This window comes from Carassius gibelio, chromosome A16 (genome assembly GCF_023724105.1).
Source record: "Carassius gibelio isolate Cgi1373 ecotype wild population from Czech Republic chromosome A16, carGib1.2-hapl.c, whole genome shotgun sequence".
Classification (NCBI taxonomy): Eukaryota; Metazoa; Chordata; class Actinopteri; order Cypriniformes; family Cyprinidae; genus Carassius; species Carassius gibelio.
This window is the reverse complement of record NC_068386.1, coordinates 13,968,692-13,992,095: the sequence shown is the minus strand read 5'-3', so window position 1 is coordinate 13,992,095 and position 23,404 is coordinate 13,968,692. Positions and strand designations below refer to the sequence as shown.

The following is a 23,404-nucleotide window of genomic DNA, read 5'->3' as shown; positions in this document are numbered from 1 at the left end:
AGACATTAAAGAAAGAGAAATTAACATTACTGTAAGATGTCTAAAAGTCTGTGAGGACTTACTATGCTAAAAAAAATACATTATACAATATATGCATCTATTCTGAAAGGTATTTAATTAATTGATTCTTCACTTACTATTATTTTTGTCAATTACTTCAGGCAGAGGCATGGCATCTTTAAACCATATTATACCAGGGAGAGGGAAAGCATTCCTGCTGATGCACTTGGCCACCTAAACAAACATACCACACAGAAATGTGACACGATGGATGTTGTTACAAGATTTCTGACCAACCTCTTTAAGTCATTGTAACCTTACACAAAATAAATGTACATTTAAAGGGTTAACGCTATCATAAACAGCTATAAACTTATACAGGAGACTCACTTCAGAGGAGGAAATTTTAGTGTCATGACTGACAGCGATAGCCTGATCATTTCCTTTGATCACTGGTTTCTCCGGAGCAACTGTGATAGGCAAAGAGAAGGTCATTAATAATTAAATCGGGCCAGAGATCTTTCCTAAATATATTACATGCATACACCCGCTGCAATTGGCCATATAAACATGAACACATAGAGGGAGAAGTCACTGAAAGAATTATGACAGTGGATAACAGGCTCTTTTAAATCACTTGACTGCACCACACTGGATTTATTCCTAGGATGCCTAGTTATAATGCTCCTCTTCATCATTTAATCATTATATTATGAATAACTTTAATAGAAAGTTCTATTAAATAAAATCCAGTTTATCAATTACCACCTGCTATCTATAGGCGGTAATAGCGTAACGTTAAATGTGACAGGCAAACTGTAGTGAATTGAGTCAATAATGGCACAATATAATGAGCCTAATTAGCATGCAAAGGTGTATTCACTTCATTTAACCCTTTGAGAGGTATGGTCCCACATATGGGATTTTTATTTCTGTGCCCCTGGGAGTATGGTCCGACATATTGGATTTAGAAGGTTCAGGGACTTTGCATAACTTCCAAATTCCAGTTTTGTGCTTTGGCTGAGAAACGTGCACTGCTCTTGTCATATTATCACAACTATGCAGTGTTATTAAACACATAATGCATATTTTGGGCTTCAGACATTCAAATACTAGTAAAACAATATATTTAGAGTTTGAAAAATACACACATACAGTATGTCTATGGAAGCAACAATAACATGGTATTATATGACCCCTTTAAATGTTTTTCAGGCTAAAACCAAATGGCAGATTGTTAGTGAATAACAATCACGTTTTTGTACTGAGATAGTGAGTTTGCCCATAAATTTGCAAATGGAAACCAGCTAAATATATGAAAAGTGAATATTAATATACATTAACACTGACACTACTAATCCTCTTTTCAAATCGAGCTGCAATCTCTCCGCTACCCACCAATTCACACGCAAGGTCACTGTATCACTGCCCCCAGCTGTCATCTGGTACAAAAATAAACTGAATCATTTTTTATAGCATAAGCAGTCGTGCCATTCTCCCTAGAGCGCTTAGTTTCTCAGTCTCTCTTTCTTTCAGTCACCAAAGCATCTCTTTCATGTCTTAATCTATCTCAAAATATGTTTAAAAGACACTTTAAAAGCATTAGGGAACGTGTTTGCATCGAGATGGATGTCTCTTTCTCTCTCTATATAAGGACATGTCCCTTTGGTGTAGCCATTAGCCATGAAGCAGGCAGCAGCATTTGTCTCCAGGGAGGAGATGCCATTGTTTTCCAGCTCCATTGCTCTCATTCATAATTATTACAGCCATTACTGCCTCTCTCACTCCATGCAGTCTGGGATGGAAAATAAAAAAGCCGTTCTGCTGTTTTCTCTGGTCTGTATACACACGCTCACTATCCCACGGAGCCTACGCCCTCCTACGCACAAACAGTTGTTTAGTTTTTCATAAAGTGTCCCCACCAGTGACCCCATCATGAACAGCTGGGGCTCTAAAGAAATGATGAATTGCTTAGGAGGGGCTTAAAAGTGCCATACCATTTAATGCACGCCAATCAGAGACATGAAAAATAATAAAATAAGGTTACATTTTATTTTAAAGTGTCTTTGTTACAGTGTACAATTATACATATAAGTGCTGAGTAATATCAATTGACAACATGTACTTACTATTTGGTTAGGGTTAGGGTTAGGGTTTAGCTTAAGGTTACATGCAGGTAATTATGTATAAATAATTGTTATTATAATAGTATATAAATTGTGATTATTTAAATACGCCATGTATTGCACTGTGTTATGTAATATGCATTCAGTAATACACCGCTTTTTAGAGTAAACTCAAGGTTCACTCTATGAAAGGAGTGCCATTTCCATACTGGAAAGGTGATTATTATTTTTTTTACTGGAAAACAAAACTAAATACTAACAAAGTTTTTACTGTCAATTTTACAGTAGTCTGCAAATTCCCAGTTACTTTTCCCACAAAACCACCTCAAATACCACTATAAATAAGCACTGTTCTCAGGCCAGTGTTTATTAGTGCACTTCTTAATCCATATGGAGCTCTTTGGCTCTCATAACCATTAAAATGACATCCATCAAACATGACAAGTGCAATCACTCTATTAATCAATAGTGTCAAATGCAATCTGTACAGCCATAATTGACCCGGAGCAAACTCATAAACAACACCCAAGACTAATGAATAGGGATGAAAGTGGCTGGCCATATGTCCCATTTAGTTTAGACAAAATGGAGGGAAGAATTATTATATGTGTTAATTTTCGGTCAGACTTACAAAAAACCTTGACCTGGGTCTTATTTTCAGATAACCCTGAAGCATTTGCAGTCACTTGGCAAAAGAAGGCTCTCTCATCTTCCACTGTGACAGGGGAGATGGTGAGGGACGAGTCACTTCCCATGGTTAAGCGACCTTTCATTCCTGAGACATCTTCAATGCCAGAACCTTCGGAAGACTTGTAAGCAATTTTCTTTCTTGTACCTGAATCCTCCTGAGGATGATGGAAACACATATACATCAATGTAGTACAGTTTTTTTACATGAAGAAATGCAAAACAAGAAAAAAAGATATCAAATGAAAAAAGCAGTATATTCTCATAATATTGAGTCCTTCATGTGCTTACAATGGCCCATTGGACCATAATGGAAGAGTCAGGTGCAGAGGTGGTGTAGCTGCAAGGCAGTTTGATGGTTTCTCCTTTAATCACTTCCACCTCTGGGGTCACCTTGACCATGACTGAAGCCAGACATACTGTAAAGAAAAGGGACAAGAGACAAGAAAATGACATATTTGATAGAAATGATGGCTATTTTACTGAACATTTGGACTTGGTTTTGGCTGGAATGATCGAGAGCTGGATAAGCCGCTGGACGGCCAGACGGCTCTTCACTGCAGTGGCCTCAGAGTCACATGATCCACACGCTGTGAGTCTGACACAGCCATTGTGTTCCCACTGCCTCCAAACATGAAGCCCAGCTGCACAGAACCAGGTGCAAGAAACCATTTGCTCTAATTAAATCAGGTAACAGGAGCGTGTAAGGCAGTCCACAGTTGGACTGGGTGATACATTTCATAATTCAATATATATCCAATGATTTTGAAGGCAATATAAAATTAAGAAACATCATGAAAATGTAATAGAGTTACATCCAGTTTCCATGAAATAAAAATAAAAAATTAAATTTCTGCCATATACAGCAGTTAAAAACACTTTAGTCTACAAAGAGTTTATAAATGGGGATTTCGTGGCCTAGTGGTTAGAGAGTTTGACTCCTAACCCTAGGGTTGTGGGTTTGAATATCGGGCTGGCAAAAACACGACTGAGGTGCCCTTGAGCAAGGCATCGAACCCCCAACTGCTCCCTGGACACCGCAGCATAAATGGCTGCCCGCTGCTCCAGGTGTGTGTGTGTGTGTGTGTGTGTGTGTGTGTGTGTGCGTACTTTGGATGGGTTAAATGCAGAGCACAAATTCTGAGCATGGGTCACCATACTTGGCTGAATGTCACTTTCAAATGTTCAAAATAAATTTTTACATAGACTAGGAAATAATGGTTGATCTGATTAAAAAAAATATATTAAAGCTAGAAAGGTTAAAAAAAATGGTGTGGCACATTTTTGAGTGACCAGCTGAAATAACTTACACTAAGGTAATTAGGTTTTTCAAAACACTTCCCATCTCAGACTACATTTTGGTGTGGAATCTAGAATGAAACCCAGATTAAGAGTCATTTTGTGTGTGTGTGTGTGTGTGTGTGTGTGTGTGTGTGTGTGTGTGTGTGTGTGTGTGTGTGTGCGTGTGTGTGTGTGTGTGTGCGTTTGTGTGTGTGTAATGTGAGCATGCAGTTTCCTTGTTTAGAAAGATCACAGGAGTAGTGTGGCAGCCAGACAGACAATACTCTCTTCTAGGATCTTCCCTCTTCCATAGATGCCTCTAGGCTGATAGACAACACACATAAACACACCAGCTAACAGATTCTCATGACTCCCACTAAACCCAAGCAAACAGCTCATGACTACTGTCATGTGTTAGACAGTACCGGCTGTCTGAGGGGTTAAAACCAGTTCATAAGAAACAGTATAATAAAAAATAGGCTTCTTTCCCCTTAAAACCGAATCAAAACAAGACAGGGACCAGAACACACCGGTCAGATCCAGCATTAGTACTCAGCAAGAATGAATTGAGCTAATATGGACAGCAAACATCGTAAAGATGATTTGTGTCTATACACTACAACCCGTGTTATGGAGTTTTGTGTGTGTGTGTGTGTGTGGGTGTGACATTCCTTCGGTGATTGACAGAGAATGCTTCCGAGACCTCAGTATGTAATAGTGGGGTCAAAGGTCAGTATGTGTTGACATTTACAGAGCACAACTCTGTAGTCTATATAAGAGTCAAAAACAGCACTCCTTTTCATTTCCTTCCTCCTACATCCCATCACTTTTTATATAGCCCTATCTGAAATTGGCAGCCTCGGCACTTCATGCAGTTGTGACGTATTGCATAATAGACTGTTTTGTATTATCCACTGTGATTGAAGAGTGATCCAAGTGTGACTGCAGAGGCAAAGAAACACCTACTATAGGGGTGAAAACAGAACTTTAATCAAATAAAAAAGTAAATTAATAAATTGTATTATTTATAAATTACAATTGTAGTCCCTAAAATGTACCTATGGCTTTAACTTTATTATGACTCTAATTTATTTTATAGTGTCAGAAATCATGCAAATTCAGAAAATTCAGAAATCATGCAAAAGGAAATTGTTTTACTATGATAAAACCATGGTTTATTTTTGTAAGGGTTGTGATATGCATGTTTTTTGTTGAAGAAATTATAAAGGCTGTGTCATCTATAGCAAAAACGTGGGCAAAAAAAATTACAGATTATTAATTACAGATTTTGTATTTGCCTACATTATGTATTTTAACAGTGTTATTATTAACCAATCATCATTGCCTCATTGTTTTTTTTATATAATGCTTTTTAAGTCATTTTAAAGGCTATTGATTGCTTAGGTCTGTTTTTATAGCAACAACAAAAAAAAAATATTACAGAATATGGTTAATTTGCAGTAACTATGGCTACAAAAACGATGATTTGTGGTGTTATTGTTAAAACCATGGGTAATTTTCGTAAGGGAACCTGAAAAAAAAAAAAAACACTTTCACATGAATATGCCTGAAAGTGATAAACGGGCCTCATTTTTTACCTAAATGATTTATCATTTATTTTAATATATATTAAAAATGTATAAGGTGTGCATTGTAGCTGACACCTACATGAACACATTGCAATAGTTTTATGACTGCAAGTCTTTCTCCTCAAATGCTATTGAGCTTCAAATTTGCGTTTGAGCCCAAGTGAAAAAGTAGCATAATTTACAAATGATTTACAGTTTATTTTAATAAATATCAAACATTCAATTCAATTGTGCATTATAGCTGACACCTAGATGAACAATTACAGTTGCTTTTATGACTGTTAGTCATTCTCCTCAAATGCTACTGATGTTAGAAAAGTGTATACCAATGTCGCATGTAACTTTAGAGACGGTCCCTAAATTTGAGTCTCTCGAATGTCCAACATCAAGCCAACTTTATGACTGTTTTTTTTTATTTTTTACTTTCTTCAGTTTTGGATGGGAGAATGGCGCATGTATAGGGAGCAGTGGTACTGCATTTAATTATCTTTTTAATTGGTTGACTGGTTCGTAGCTGTAAGATACTGTATGCCATTTCATGCTCCTAAAACTGTATCACTTTAGGAAATGTGCTTTGGAAACCTGTTAAAACAATCTTTATTTTGCAGTTCTGTCTGGTGCCTCTAAAGGTATACAAACTGAAATCCATTATTTTCTGATTAGGCACTATGAATGTCCACATGACATGGAATGTCCAGATGACATCCCCTCTGAGCAATAAAATCTGTTCAAAACTCCCACCCCAGTTCCACCTCTCTTTTTTGTTTTCACTAATATTGTCTGATCAATACTACTGGTCCACTCATCTTTTCAGCCTAGGGGAGCAGCTGGACAGAGAGAGGGGCAATTAGTGCCTCCTGTGTTCAATCTCCAGCTCAGCAGGACCTGGATGGGTGCGGTCAAGGCCATGTGCGGGTGGATGCGAGTGATAGTGAGTGGTAATTGGATGTAAAGAGAGAAAGAGAGCATGCGTGATGACCGGCGAGAGAAGCAGATGGACTGAAGATGTTCTGACTGTGACACATTGACAGACACTCACACTGAGAGGAGACCGTACACACACACACATTCAGTATTTATGAAGCGCATCAGGTTGCCACACTGCATTCTGAAAACATAAGGCAGTTTTCAGATAGATGGATCATTTTAGTACCAGCAATTACATGCAAGAGAGTTACGGAGAGAACTGTGCCATATATTTTCCCTCTATTTTTATATTTAAAATAACAAAACCCAAGTCTCTCGTTATACATCACTTCCTGTCCTCATTTGTGTGTTCCAGAAAAGACTGTCAGTCTGTATATCAATGGTGGTTATTCTTCAGTGACACTTTCCACAGTTTACATCATTACAAACCTCATAGGTGTCGACAAGTGAACCTCATCTGAGTGTGTTGCTGAATCATTCATTCAAACGACTCTGTCAAAACCACTGATTCATTCAGGAACAAAAGAAGTGACTGAGTGCATCAGTGAATAATGCAGTCAACTGATTCATTATTATTTAAATTCAGCATGAATTAAAAATGTGCAATTCTTATTTGGTTAATGGAATGATGCAATGTTTATTATAACATCCATGCACATCTTCATCATCATCATCATCATCATCATTATTAATATTATTTACATGTCCTTATCCCTTATCAAAAACATGAACATTTACTTGAATTTTGTATTTTTTATTTTAATTTATTTATTTTTTATGGTGGTTGTCAGTATATGTTAAAAATATTTGATAATGTAACAAACTGATTTTAGTAGTAGAGTACCTTTTGATTGTTTGTTTTATAAATAACTCTTTTAAACTTGAAAATGTACAGGTTGTTCCACAGATGTTTACATTTTTACTGTATCTTTACAGAATTATTCTTGCAATCACAGATGCCCTTTTTTTCCTTTTGTTTTGCAGTGTATTACCTTTAAAGCAAAGGCTTTTTACACCAAATAGTGATATAAACCGTTTGCACCAAGTGTACAAAAGCAAGAAAGGATCTTGTTTATACTAAGAGCAAATAGTAATAGATGCTATTTACACAAAGCATTAATTTAAACATTTAGAACTACGTGTAAATTGTGGATAAAGTAATAGTGGGCATTACCGTCAGTGCCATTTTTAATCTAACAATGTACCCTGCCCTCTATTTTATAGCATGCTTTCATTAATTTCTGGCTGGTGCTATACGTATATACAGAGGGACTGATGTATAATACTGATGAATGGTGTGTAAACAGTAAGCGGACATACTGTACACTCACCCACACAAACAAACACACACAAGGTCTCTCAAGTGGTAGGGTTATTCCCTCAAGGCCAACAGCTTTAAAAGTAAAGTCAATTTTCATTGGCGCATCATCAGACCATTCTCTGAATGATCAAACAACAGGAGCAATGGTTATTGCATGTGCCCCAACTGCTGCTTATAAGGGCAAGGTATGTTTGGGTCTGGCTTGCAATTGCTTCTTTGCAAAATCAGAAAGAAAGAAAAAAAGAAAGAAAGAAAGAAAGAAAGAAAACCCAAACGTTATCACTCCTTAAAGCTGGAAAAACGGAAAACTATGAATTAATAATGGATGAGTTTAGTAGCGTGTTACGATACTGCACACAGAGGTTGTGAACTATGAGAGAGAGTCGTGTGTCCCATGAGAGTGCATTTGAGATGATGTGTGTTAGAAACAAAACCAAAGGAACGCTGTGACTGATCTTAATGATAGTACAAAAAAGTTATATAAACAGAAACATCGCTGCCCACAAACTGCAGTATAAATGAAAGATAAGCTAATAATCTCTCTTAGCACTGCTCTCAAAGTGTCTTCACTCTGCTACAGTATTTCTGTATCTGCTCGGCCACTTTCAGTGTACTGCTATCCCCAAAACGAATCTCCACCTTTTATGCCTTTCATTTTATTTTGACAAATCGTATTATTGTCAGTCCTCAAAATATCCTGCTTGTGCAGATGAGACTGAAGCATAGGATATTATCAAGCATAGGATATTATCTTCAACTTTTCAAAGAAACATTATGTGAATTTATTATGAATTTGTCTAAACTTTTTTTTTTCCTTAACCCACTGGAACGTTACATTATTCTTAAACATAAATATATCTAAATGTACTTAGATTTCTGCTTTAAAATTATCTAATAAGATCTGGTTTGACGTTCAACTTCATTAATTATGCTCACAAAAGCAGACGTACACTTTTACCCATATATATTTTTCATTATCATAAGTAAATTTAACCTTTTTTATATATATACCTCATTTATGGCTTCTGGATACTAACCCAAGCAGACAGATGCTTATAAATGAATGAAATACAGAAATATATTCAGGCACAAACCATGCATGAATATTCATGAGAAAACTCCCCAATGCATGTACTCAAACAGAAAAGTGTTAACCTTGCAGATTTTTTTTTTTTATGGAGTGCTGTAATTTTCAGTGATGATATTGTGCTGAACATTATTACTATGGCACAAGGGCAGGAAGGAAGTGGAAATATCAGCAGCTTAATGACATTCACTACTGAGGATGCTGACAGCTGATGTCAAGACTTACCATTCCGGTATTTTGAGTTATTTAATGTATTCATAACAATTAGAAGAATTTAACACATAAGTCGTTTAGACCACTTTTCTGCAATGCTGTTATTGTTTAAAAATAGTTTTCATTAACTGATATGAAGCTAAAATATAATGAAATAAATATAAATATTAGATGAAAACTTAAACCTAAATCAAAACGAAAAATGACTAATCCTAAAATAAAACATAAATAAATAAATAAATAATAAAGTTTATTTTTTTTTTCATTTCTGAGCTTGACATTTTTATTATATTGAAAAGTAGCCAGTACTTTCTTCAACATTTTAAGAGTATCCTGTGGATTTAGAATAACAATGAAGTATTCTTTTTTTTTACCATAAAATGTCAAATGAAAACAAAACCAACTGATATAATCATATTCAGCATGCAGACTAAAGACTCGCAGGACTTCAAGAAAAATATGTAGTATAAAGCAACTTCAGAAATGCAGGAATTGGGTGGGCAATTCAGAACTTCCTTCCTGACATCTTTAAATAAGCTGCCAAATACAGATTGATTAAACTGGATTGAGATAAAGAAGGGCTGCTGTGAGTGTGTGTGTGTGTGTGTTTAATGGATGTGGAAGGGTGGAGAGGGGCATGATGGGTCCATGTATGGCTTGACATCAGTCATCACTCCTGTGATGAGACAAGAACAGGTGCAAGAGCAGCACTAACAGCAGCTGCTGGCTCTCTCACGCCCTCAGTCACAAGGCAAAGAGAAGAGATCAGGGGAGCAGAAAAAGACAGACATACACATAAAGAATAAGAAATGATACTGGGGTTGAGTAATAATATGACATAAAGGTAGCAGGTAATTGCTAAAAGCAAAAAGACACTACGGAAAACTGAAAAGTCAACTTTGTTAGGTTTAATTGTAGCTTAGAAATTCTAACAAAAACAATAAAGAATTTTCAATTTCCCCTATAGTCATCTATTAGACCAGCAAACTAAGACCAAAGAGCCTTTTGAATTGCTTTTGTTCCAGAACTAAACGTACAGTACTAAAGTAATGGGACGATTTTGCACAAACTATTTCCTGATATAATTTAAAGGGTTAAATTCGCACCGACAGTGTGTACTAAGTAAGCCGGTCGACAGTGACGTCATTGGTGCGTGCCGTTCAACAACGAAAACAAAGAAGAACAACATTAAGGATGTTAACAACATTAAGCAGGAGGATGAAGGACGCTGTGATCAGAGCTGTGTTTTTCTTGTGTCTCGCGGGTTTCACAATAATGGACATGGAATGTCAACGTATAGCTACGTAAAGCGACTGAAAGAACGGAAAGGTGGACTAAAGGGGCGGTCACACTGCACTTTCCGTTCCAATGACTTCCATTCATACGCATGCGAATGCGTCAGACCGTAAAAAATGTAGGCTCATGCGAATAATTACCAGGCGGCAAGGAACTCGACCGGAAGTTGAAGTCGGGTGGGGGCTGCCATCTTTTAGCAGAACTTCACTTGCGTTAGCATTCACATTGACTCCCATTCATTTTGGCCTCACTTTGACAGCGAATAACTTTACATCTGAGGCGTTTAAAGACTCCGTTTGTCCATTATTTATTTCTAAAGATACACGACAATGTATAAAGGGCTCCATTACCTTCTATGTTACATTATGGCCCCGTATAAACAGTTTTTGTAAAAAATAGGCTAACAATTGCGTCATAACCACTTGACTCTCTGTTGCATTACCGTACAGACAGGAGGAGAAGCTCGCAGGCAATTAACTTAATATGGCGTACTGGCGTTACATTTTAAAATACTATACAAAATAATTAATCAGAATACTTACTCCTGCTCACTCACGCCAAAGAACTCCCCGCTCAAGCTCGCCGTCTCTGCAAGATTAACGATGGCACGCACAGCCACTTAGAAGATTTACATCTGGCAGACAGGTTGCTGACGTCGTCAAGCTTCGTTTGAGTCTGCGCGTCAGAAACGGAAGTGCTAAAAAACGCTAAAAATGGGCTTCACTTGTCTCAATTGAGTTCCAATGGGGTTGCTGTGTCCATTTCTTTTACTGTCTATGATAATTACGCATTTCAAGTATGGTGAACTCGCATCACGTGAAGTCGTGTGACCAGTAGATGATCGATACGTCACTGCGTGACCTCTCTGTACAGAAATAAAAAAAACTGAAGGAAGTGCCAATTTTAGCCGTAGTGCAGCAATAATACATATTTAAAAGATATTAAAAAAAGAAGCTGCATGGTTCGCAGTGTCAGTGGAAACAGGAACAGATGGTACATTTGAATGAGGACACGTTCTATATTTTTTTATTGTTTAGTGTGTATATATTTATAGAGAGAGAAAGAGACAGAGAGTACAATATAATAAGATGCTTTCGACGCCGTCGCAAAAGACACAGTACAAGCACAGATTAATCCATGTTGTGATAACTGAGGGGAAACCGTTATATCTTGCTCCCGCCCATATTCGCAGCGGCGTCCGAAATAATTTTGCATGTTCAAAGGCTAGTGTGACCGCCCCTTAAGAACCTCCAATGACAACTGGCAGTGCTACATTTGCTACAAGTGCCTGCACTTCAGCGTCCGTTCATCTATCACTGTTCTCCATACTTGCGAAAGTGGGTAGTTCCACAATTAGTTCTGGTACTATGGTGCGATTAGTTCTGGTACACGGTGCGAAAGGCCCTCATGTGAACTTCAGTTACCCTCATCAGGCCTTCAGAGCATTGTGTGCATCTCCATACACTTCCTGAAGTTTGTGAGCCAGTCACAAATAACAAATCCAGAAATTATACAACAAAGGAAGAGGAACTTCCTAATTTTCAAGCTTCTGTTCTGAGATCAATATACTTTACTTTAATCGAGTTAGAGTCTCAGGCAGTCAGGAATTGTAGGTGGGGGGAGTAAATGTACAGCGCTCTGAGTCCCCCAACACCCAATTGCTCTCTGGGCACCGCAGCATAAATGACTGCCCACTGCTCTGGGTGTGTGTTCACAGTGTGTGTGTGTTCACTGGTGTGTGTGTGCACTTTGGATGGGTTAAATGCAGAGCACGAATTCAGAGTATGGGTCACCATTCTTGGCCATATGACACGTCACTTTCACTTTCACTTACTCAATTTATTATTCCTGTTTGATTCAAGTACAAGGATAGAAAGAGGTTACATCTGTTCTTGGTTACACCACACACTTTCACATAAAACTGAGGTTTAGCATGAGCATTAAGGTTTAACTAAATGAGGTTTACAGTCTGTCTGTGTGAGTGTGGTCAGATTCTTCTGCTAAACCACTGGGACATCAAAAGATCGTGAGAAATTATCTTTTGGCTCCCACTGCGCACTACATTTCTCTACAATGCTTCACATCATTCCCTAGTCTTACACGCTCCTCTGCACTGTAGTAAACAAATCTCCTCCCATTCCTCTTTCTCACCTTTGCTTGGTTAAAATTGCTGTGAATGGGTGTTTGCAACACATTTGACTTATTTTAACTGACATATTTCTGAGGTGCATTCAGTAGTTCAGTGCTCATTTTAAAATAAATTGTGTTTTTGTGAAGTCATCTGAATGGTGTACACCTACATAAGACTGATAATAGCAATGATAGCACTGATAATAGTTTAGATAAGAGTTTATATTATATAGACAGGGGGTCAGCATCCACAATGTATTTTGTCATTTTGAAACAGCATGACCTGCAGTGTTTTGCTTAACAACAGAGAGGATCCTTACTCTTACTGGCTGCTGTCTCTGTAGATATGCTGATAAAAACTGATGGAAGGGCAAACATTAAACAGAACGCACTTATTATTGCACTTCCCCAGAAGAGACAATGGGAGAATCAGTACACGAAGAGCCAAAGAAGCAGGAAAATCCTGAAGCCAGAACACAGAAAGTCACACAAAGACAAATGAATGAGCATAAACATCAGTACAGCATACGCAAGGTGGAAAGATTTGATAACAGAGAAATTCCCCCCCCCCAAAGAAGTGCTTAGTTTATGACGGGCACAGACTTCAGTTTTTTAGCTTCAGACTAGAATTTAACTCAGTCTGAGTATATCAAATATTTTTTGATACTTAGAATCATTGCAAACACATTGTTTTTAGAACACTTTGTTTACATCTGTCATGTGTCTCCTGGCAACAAGTGTTGATTAAAAGACAAACTTCTGGAACACCTGATAAATTGTGCATAATAAAAGCAAGAATGTTACTTTAGGAAAGTAAAAGCATGATTTATTATTGATTTAAGTCAGTATTTTCCATGTCCTTTCTCTCTCTGTGATATGTTATATGATAAGCTCTAGTTTTCCTATAATGAGGTAAAGAGTCTCAGTCTCTTGATCTCTGAGGATAAACAGTGTGAAGTAGGCTACAAGGTCAGTTTACGCTCAGTCTTTTGTTCTACAGTCATTCCACCCCACTACAACGGTCGTCCTGACAACAGTCAGTCTGAGGGCCAGTGCCGACTACTACATGACATGAAAGAGAGAAGACACTTTGAAAACTACACTTACACAAATAACACGCCGCAGTGTGAGGACCGCATTATGTTGATCTATACAGTGAATTAATAAAATATGACAGCTTCTTAAACATGCGCTTCATCACCCTAAACTAAATCTATATACAGGATTTATTAAAAGCTATCCAATACTCTGTTCTGCATCTATAATTTACAGTCTGGTTAGTTAGGCTGGTGCATTTTGTCTAAGAAGGATATGCCACAAATCCTCTTCAACCCACACAGTTGATGTTTTATTCTGTTTTACTTACTTTTTCAAGAGGAAAATATCCCACTTTATCTTAGATATGTGAGCTTGCAGTACAAAACTAAATATAGAAGCATATATGTTTGCCAAAACGGCATAAATTATGTCAATATATACGATGTATGTCATATAAATCCGATCATAGTTCGTTATGTGGTCAACAAGAAGGGATGGAGTGCAATCTTAGGGCCCATCTCAAAAGTTTCAAATGAGTTGTTTTGGGAAACTTGATTTGAAATCGCCTCACGTGACATTGGCAAAAATGAAGAGATGGGATTCTTATTAGGGCATGTCAGCAAAGAAGTAGGGATGAAAAAAATGTTGAGGGACAACTCTTATTCTCCCGATAACCTCAAGGGCCCCTAGGCTGAGCAATTACAGCCCTGTATTACTAACTCCAGTTCCCAGAGCAGAGCCGAACGTGAGAATGAAATTTGGGGAAGGAAATGGGGTATTCTTTGGGGGTTGGGTGGTTACATTTGAGCGGAGAGTACAAAAAGCCCCAAAAGATGGATGGATGCAATATAAAATATAAGTGGGGGGGGGGTATAAAAAGAAAGAGAGATGTCTAAATGGAGGGAGTCTAAATGCTCCAGCTGAGTGCTTGTCTGCACTCCCCCCATTTCTTTCAGCAAAAATTGAACGTCTAAAGCAGCAGCCAGATATATGCATTGTTTGGTAGAGCAATCAGTCGGGCTAGATGGCAGTTCATGGTGGAACAGCTGGTAATGGACATCTAAAATGAAGTGAATTAAATAGAAGGGCTCTGGGAGAGAAATAGATGGAATATAAACTGAAAATGGAAGCAGGCTCCAAAAAAAAAAACTAATAACCTGACTGACAGCAGCGAGGTGGGAGTGGATGAAGGATTTGTGGGGGGGGGGAGCCGCTACACTGCTGGTGTATTTTAATGCTACAGCTGTCCCATCCATAATACAGACTCTTCCATACCACTGAAACTCATTATTGAGATAGAAGGATAAGGAAAAAAGGGAGAGAGAGAGAGAGAGAGAGAGAGAGAGAGAGAGAGAGAGCTGAGTCAGAAGATATATCGTAGGGCCATGTGAGAGAGACATTATGGCTCAAGTTAATCTAACTAAAAGGGTTAGGACAGCCAGCGCTGCCCCCCCCCCCCTGCCCCCACTTTCTTTCGCTCCCTCTATCCATCCAGAGCCAGTTTTCCACTCCATCTCTCTCTCTCTCTCTCTCTCTGTCCCAGCATTCCCTCTATGCAGCATGCTTTTCTTTTCTCTGAGGGATGATTGTAGGTTGCATTTATGAATATTTAGCAGACACAGTGGTGTGCTAAGGGTATAGATAACCAGAAGGAAAAGGGGTTATCCTGGCTCAAATGAGACCAAATCAACAGAGCTTTGTTCCAGCAGGAAATATGTTCTTGAGCAATGAAAACAAATAACACTGCAAAAATGTCCATTGAGGTTCCAGATATTTATGGCAAGTATCTCTCATCTAATTATCAACATTGTATCTTGTTGTTTTTCCTGAAATCCTTTCATAAGGCAAAATAATGAATATTTTTTTCTTCATTATTAAATTAAAAAGACTTCTCATTAACAATGCTTGACCTCCTTTAAATGTACAAATTTGGTGAGACATTTGAGATAATAAAAATGTCAATTTCTAGTAGTTCCTCTTTCTTTGCAGGTCATTATGAACTTATCACTTCTAACGAAGGTCTTTCAACAAGGCCACACACAAAACAATCCTCTGCTGCCCATGTCAGCTTTAATTCTAGTCTCCTGACTTCACTTAATACTTCTCCTTTTGTCTGCTTCTTCTCTCCTTAAGCTCCACATGTCTCACACTCTGGTGCTTTATTAACTGGACAATGGTGCGGGTGACTTTTGGATGGGTTATTGGAGGGACTGGTGGGGTGGCTGGTAAAAGAACCCCCCCAGCCCCCCCAACCCCTTAAAATAATGACATTTTGTTGCTTTACAGACTGAAATTAAGATGGACACAGTTTTGTTTTATCCAGCTGTATTTACTCAGTGCAATGTATAACATCCAAGTGAAAGGTGTAACATTAACATGTCAGAAAATAATTTAAAAAGTCACTGAGCTTCTGTCCAGAGGTACATGGGTATTTTTAAGACCGCAGCTTTTTCTGTGCGGTTTGGCAGTTCGTCCACACGCAAACACAGTATCAGGTCACTGAAACCAAACCTTTTTGAGAACTCTTGCCAGGGTGAAGATAGCCAGTGAAACCGGAGATTTTAGCTTGTGAAGTCGGAGTGTGTGCCGGTAATAACCTTTCATTCAGGCTTCTGATTGGCCAACATGGGTTAACGGTTAGGGTTATATTGCCACCTGTTGGTTTGGCATGCTCTTGACAGTGCAGTGTGTTTTTGTGGTTTCATGTGGATGAGATTTAAAAAAAAAAATTTAATGGAAGAAATTTTTTTAATAAAAATATCAGTGTACTGTACGTGTGGACTAGGCCTAAGTTGGAAAAGGATTAACCCCTCGTAAAAATGAATTGTAAACGCATTCAGGTGTAGCCAATCACCTTCTCAATGGCAAACAAAGCCATTTTACTTTCAACTTTGGTCATTTTGATAAGAGCTTTCCTGGAGCTTTTCAGTCCTTGGTAGTGCAACTGAAGCAAACAATTAACTATGGGTGGCAAATCAGAGTCAAAATCTGTGGAATGACTTGAAAACTGCACTGAACTGAACTTAAGCAGTTCTGGAAAGAAGAATGGGCAAGACAGTAGAGACAGAGACATATCCCAACTGACTAAAGGCTATAATTAAAGCAAAAGGTGGTTCAACAAAATACTGACACATTGATTCTTTTTTATGTTGATGTTATATCTTTCATTTTGATGTTATAAGTTGTACTGGGTAAATACAGCTGGATAAAACAAAAACTGTCTGTCTTCATTTCAGGCGGCAAAACAACAAAATTAGGTTATTTTTTAGAGGGGGCTGATTCTTTTCTATACCCACTGTACAAGTACACACCGGTCCAAAGTAAATTTTTATTAGCGTAGTTTTATTAAGTGAAAAAAAGTGAAAGTGACGTGACGTGAGATACAGCCAATTATGGTGACTCATACTCGGAATTTATGCTCTGCATTTAACCATTCAAAATGCACACACACAGCAGTGAACACACACACACACACAGCGGTGCCCAGGAAACAGTTGGGAGTTTGTTGCCTTGCTCAAGGGCACCTCAGTCGTGGTATTGAGGAATACCTTTACTGTAAACTGAGGAGGTAACAGGATTCTACAAACAGAGCTGTAAACTTCAGTCCACATAAATCATTCTACTCTTCTTCTTTTATAACAGAGAAGAACTGAAAATGAATCAAAATTTGAGCAAGAAATGTTATCAGACAAATTAAAGATATGGATATGATTATGCAGTATACCACATGTTGTTCTAACCCTATAGGGTAAGAAGCTCTGCTGAATTGCTCTACCAAAACTGCCAATCGTAAATGATGAAGTGCCTGCCTCATTAAATATTCATGAGGTCTGTACAGTAACAGAAACTTCTGTGTTGTGTTTAGTTTCAACATCTGCAGAAACCAGTAAAAATATGTCAAACATATTGTCTGGATGACATTTTGCAAAAAGGAGAAGCAGATATTGAAGGTTATATGCTTAATGCATGCTGTCTTCGTCCAATCAATGTTAATAAAAAATATTGCTAATCAAATATATCTATATTAAAAACCTAAATATGCAAATAAGAACATTAATCAGGGTTTACAATGTAAAATCATAACCGTCTAACCATAACAATAATATAACATTACATTTTGATGTATTCATATAAATACCTAGTTTGATAAAAGTGCCAATCATCTCAGTTAATAATTTGTCCTCAGTTCTACATACTTTCTCTCTCTACCTCTTTCTCTCTCCCTCATCTTTCACCCAGTCTGGCAGGAGCCCCATGCTATTTAGTCAGGAATCTCTTTTCCTCTAATGAGCTTCATCTTGGCAGTGGAGAGGAATGGAGGGAAGGAGAAAGAGTGACTCAGATCCTTGAGACTGCTGATGTTTTACTGTACATCCTCAGGTCTGCCTTCCTGTCAACCAGAATATAGATAAGCAGGTGTAGGTTTCCTTTCCCGTATGGGATTAGAAGGAAATGAGGGCAGCATATAAGTAAATGAGTGTATTTTAACAGCTTTTTCCATGAGGGAACATTTAATCAAATGATATAGTGTTAATCTGATAGGATTAAAGAAGAGTGTTATCGTAACATTGCACGTCTCCAGGGTGAAGTGGAATAAGGAGTCATCTTCTCAAAACCTGTCCCGTGAAAACATCAGGGCGATCTTGTGAAGCCCCTCTGCTGTAGGGACCACAGCCTGTGTGTGTGTGTGTCAAAAAAGACGCTCTGGGCCATGTAAATCTCAGCTCTGATGGAATAAAGCAGAATCTGAGGGAGAGTTTAAACAGAAGTGGAAGAAGGAAGGAGAGGGCTGATAAGGGTCAGGGTTGGCTGGTGTCCTACGGTTTCCAGCACAATTCTATTACAGTCAGTCCTGTACCTGCCTTGCTCTCCCCCTTTCCCCTTTCCTCATGTCTCTCCCTCCAGATTTCCTTTCCTTCCCACTGCTTCTGCCTCTCTCTTATTTTATTATTTTCTCTGAGCCTGTCTGCAGTAAAAAGTGAGTTTATTTACAATGTTGACAGTGCTAACAGCAGACTCAAGGCTAAAGGTCAGAATCACACACACAGATACTTTTTTTACACATCTTTTTTTTATCTTTTCTCTCCACTGTTTCACTCACTCTTCTGTTGTGGATCTCAAGATTTTTTCTACTCTCTTTGCAAAAAAAAAAAGGTACTGTTTACAGTGATACTATCAGATGGTAAGACTAAGGGACTTCGGTAGGAATGCACAATATATTGGGGATTATATCAGAATCATATTTTTTAAACACCATTGTTCTGATAAAGCCAATACTTAAAGGAGAAAATATATGATTATATATATATATATATATATATATATATATATATATATATAGATATAGATATAGATATCTATATATATATATATATATATATATATATATATATATATATATATATATATATATATATATATATATATATATATATAGATTACAAATAATATCATAACATTTATGCTGTACATTAAGATATTTTGCTGCCTGATTTCACATGGTCATGTAAAGCAAGGAAAAGCAATGTTACATGCAAACAATACAACATATTTAACCATGTAATCACGGATTTAGGATAGCAAAAAAAACATTTTCTCCTCACTTTAAAAAGTTCAGATGTCTATACATGTAAATAAGATTAAATTAAATATGAGTTACAGGTTTGGAACTGTCTGGGGTCACTTAAAAATTCAACATAAAAGAACAAAGAAAAAACGTTATTGCAAACACTATTTTTAAAATAAAAATTCAAGAGTAAAGATTTATAATATCAGCCAGTATATTGGTTATTTTTCAGTAACATAACGATTGTCATATAAGCCAATACAATACAATTTAATGTAATACAATATAAATTATATTTAATATTTTATTATGTTATAACTTATATATAATTTAAAAGTATTTGATTATGTGAGAGTAAAAATGTCCTCAGAGTGCTACTAGAAACATAGACCCACAACAGATAGGCCAAACTGCTATACTATAACTATAATACTTGTTTATATGTGTACATACTGTATAATATACTATATAAGGTACTTAAAGAATATAATGTGTAAGGTACTTAAAGTATACCATGGTATTACTATGGCACCACTGTAAAAACACAAACAACAAAACATGGTAATAAAGTACCATCGCGCTTTATAGCAAGTTTCCTTGCCATTCTTCTTTCCCGAGTGATTTTTATCAGTGTATTTCAGTGTTTTGGAGGTGATTTATGTATGATTATGGCTGGGTTTAGACTAGAGGACAAAACATAACATGCCATCATCCCCCGGGACTGTCTGTACAGGTTATCAGTGTCTCAAAGCAAAAACACAGCACCAAGCTTCTAGTATGAAATCTCTCTTTCATTTTATCCCTCCATTTTGCTTGCTCTCCTTCACTACTGTACCAGACCCCCTTTTTGGCACTCTCTCTTTTCCCTATTAGAGTGGATTAGCTTTATAAAGCTTGAATGACCGTGAGTAAGGGGAGGGTAACAAGTCACAGTCTTACAGGCACGTCCCAAGCTCTGTAACTCATGGCATCGAGCGTGTAAACAAGTCAGCGAGTATGACAGAGGGATCGATGCAGCTCATGGCCGGCTAATCCATCTTATCCCAGTTAGCACAGCACACTCTACCACACTATTTAATGATTTCACTTCTTCTCTCCTGTGCAATTATTGCACAGATTCATATTGTCCTAATCTTTCTACTGTACTTTCTGTCTTTCTTCTCATCCTCTCTGTGCCAAGCTGTCAAGGTCTTATGAGCCACTTTGATTGATTAAAACAAAGGGTCACCTACTGTAGCACAGAGGACGCTAAAACACACAACCACACACAGATGCAGAGGGGCACTTGCAGACCTTCAGTCATTTCAGCAGGAAATTCAATTTGTTGGGAACTGAACTTAATTACATGAAATATTAGCAAGAGAGCATGTGAACGGTGTACACTAGAGTAGAAGCAGATTTTGCCTGGAGTGTTTCTTTTGAAATTCAGAGTAATAATGTTGTAAATTAGATGACAGCTTACCAAACAAATACATAAACTGACATAAAAAATATGAATATGCAACTAATTAATCAGAATGAAGGGTTCCAGAGTGTGAGGTATTAAATGTCTGTGTTGTCTCTCACTCTAAAATAGTTTTGAAACCTTTCCATCACTACACATTTACACCTTATAATGGAACTGCACATCAGCAAAAATCCACTATTGGTTTAGGCAGTGTTAATGGAGCAGTTTTATCAATATCATAATACATCTGTCTTGCAAATGTACGGAAATTGCAAAGATTTTAGATAATATGTCTGGTGCTTATGATATTTGATAAAACAAAAAACTATACAGAAAAACTTTACAGCGGACAAAAAAGCAAGAGAGAGAGAGAAAGAGGAAATAGAAAACCTGGAGCGGTGTTAAATTGAACTGATTACAGAATGCTTTTAGTGTGCAAGGGAACTTGTCGAATCACACCACTCATGTAACAACATAACACAAAAACTACTTTGTGTTTCTATACGTGTTGAGCACCAGAAAGGCCTTTCATTTAAACATCTTGCCTAAACTGTAATGCGCACACATGAGATAGCGAACTCACGATAAATACAAACATATGATCACGTTACTGTGCAGTGTTTTTGTTTTGTTTTTGTGTATTATGCTTTCATTACCTGCGTCATTTAAGCAGCAGTATTCCACAAACTACATACATATATGTATATGAGTGAATTCCATGCAAACTGATGTTAACGGAGAGGACTGGACTATAGCACTATAGCACAGATAAACCGATAGGACAGACGAGTGCAGAAACAAAAGTAGCCCCCCAAAGCAGTGGAACATTCAAAGCTTATCTGTCTAATTTTGAAACACCTGGCATCTATCAGTCTGTTAGCACATACACTCAAACAACACGTCCTCTTGCCCTTTCCATGTCAGTTTAGCTATACCTACTCTTATGTAAAAAAATCAGAAACAATAAATGTTTCCCGTTTTTAATCCACTGGGGAAAAGCCTTAAAATTGAAAGGGTGGAGAAGAGAACAATGGAATGTCAACAAGGTTACAAGCAAGGGGTAATTGTCTTCGTAGGATGGTCACTAAGGGGACAGATATACAGTAGATGGGGGAGGGTGTGTCCCCTTATATAGTCAGAGGCGGGATGGAAGACGGGGGGGGGGGGGGCAGTGGGGTCTAGGGTGGGGTCAGGTCAGGTTATATACAAGTCTGTCCTTATTGATAGCTTTAGGTTCATTCTGACACTGCTGGAGGTTATAAAGCAGAGCTCAGGGTTAAGACATCACAGAAAAGACTAGATAATTGAGACACCCCACATTAATGGTTTATACGATATTATAAAACCTTCACCAAAAGACCACAGAGTGCTACAAGAATCAAGAAAAGTGGATGAAATGTGTAATATATTTATATATAATATTTTTATAAATGTAAAACATTTCAAAATTATACATTTAAAAATGCTATTTGTTCAAGATTTTTTTTTTCTTTGTAAAAATCCTATCCTGTCTCTGAAAAATGAGTGCTGAAAAATGTTTCATGTTGACTTATATATTTAGGATGAGAAAGACATCTCATAAAATTAGTTCAAATTAGTAACGTAGAAGCAAAAAGAAGAGCAATGTATCATGGGACATCAAGTAATTAGTGATCTATAAAATCTGTGAGCGATCAAAATTAAAGATGTAACAGTTAATGAATAGTAAGATACTATGAGTAGATCCACATGGAAGCAGAGCATGCAGGTCACACAGATTTCCGTAGACTTTGAACACCCATCATAAGCTCTGAGTATCGCACATTTTTTATCTATTTTGGCTAAATATGATTTCCTCTACCAAAACTGTGTTCCTCTCAGCTACAGCATTTAAATCCATTCCATAGAATTCCAAAGATTTTCCTTCCAAAATCAGCAGTAAAACACCTACGTTTTAGTCAATAGTGAAACCATTGTAAATGTTTAACAACAGAGCAGAGCCCAATCTGGGTGATCAGTAGTGCAGATTGGGATCTGTGAGGTGAACTGCAGAATCGCTCTTATCTGCATTGCAGACATAACACGTCCCAACATGCAGGAGCCAGTAACTAGAGAGATGAGAGATAGTATGAGGGGGAAGTGGAGAGTGTCGGGGATAGTGCATTATAATTAATGAGCAGCAGCAGAAAAGTCTGTAAACACCAAAATGGAGATGAAAACATAGCGTCAGTACACACACAAAAGTGAAGGGAGGTTGAATAAAGTATCCTGCTGAGGACCACACATGGAATCCATAACACCATCCCAGACTGAGATAATGACACTCACTCCCTCTCATGGTTGTTTAAAATCTGTCACTCAATGTCGGATGTGGAGACAGGGGTTCCTTAAGGCTGTGGATGGGATAAGAGGATCGGATGTACGAATTATTGCATCCTTCTATCTTTTTATGAACATATTAAGAGATTCCTCTTATTCTGGGATGACGCTTGTTGCTCACGCCGTCTTCCAGTAATGCTGTTGTCTGTAAACACAACTTCATCTCCGTATTTGACTTTCAGATCTTTAGCTCTGACTCACACATTCCACTATCTGGTGAAAACATGGTGAACTCCTAGATTTAGCTTAATATCGAGATTACATATAAAAACACAGCATATAGAATTGGTTGTCAAGTACAATGGTCAAATGTTTTACACTGAAATATACAAAAATTT

General features: G+C 37.5%; 1 protein-coding gene across 1 annotated transcript in view; it reads right to left on the bottom strand.

Annotated features, from left to right (window-relative positions):
* The window catches only part of LOC128030931 (basal cell adhesion molecule-like), a 45,446-nt gene that overhangs the window by 7,490 nt on the left and 14,552 nt on the right, over positions 1–23,404 (bottom strand). Inside the window, exons 2-5 of the mRNA XM_052619026.1 lie at positions 3,105–3,232; positions 2,758–2,971; positions 391–470; positions 138–234 (exon numbers count right to left, since the gene is read on the bottom strand). Of these exons, the coding sequence (XP_052474986.1) occupies positions 138–234; positions 391–470; positions 2,758–2,971; positions 3,105–3,232 (519 nt within the window). The remainder of the gene's footprint in view (positions 1–137; positions 235–390; positions 471–2,757; positions 2,972–3,104; positions 3,233–23,404) is intronic.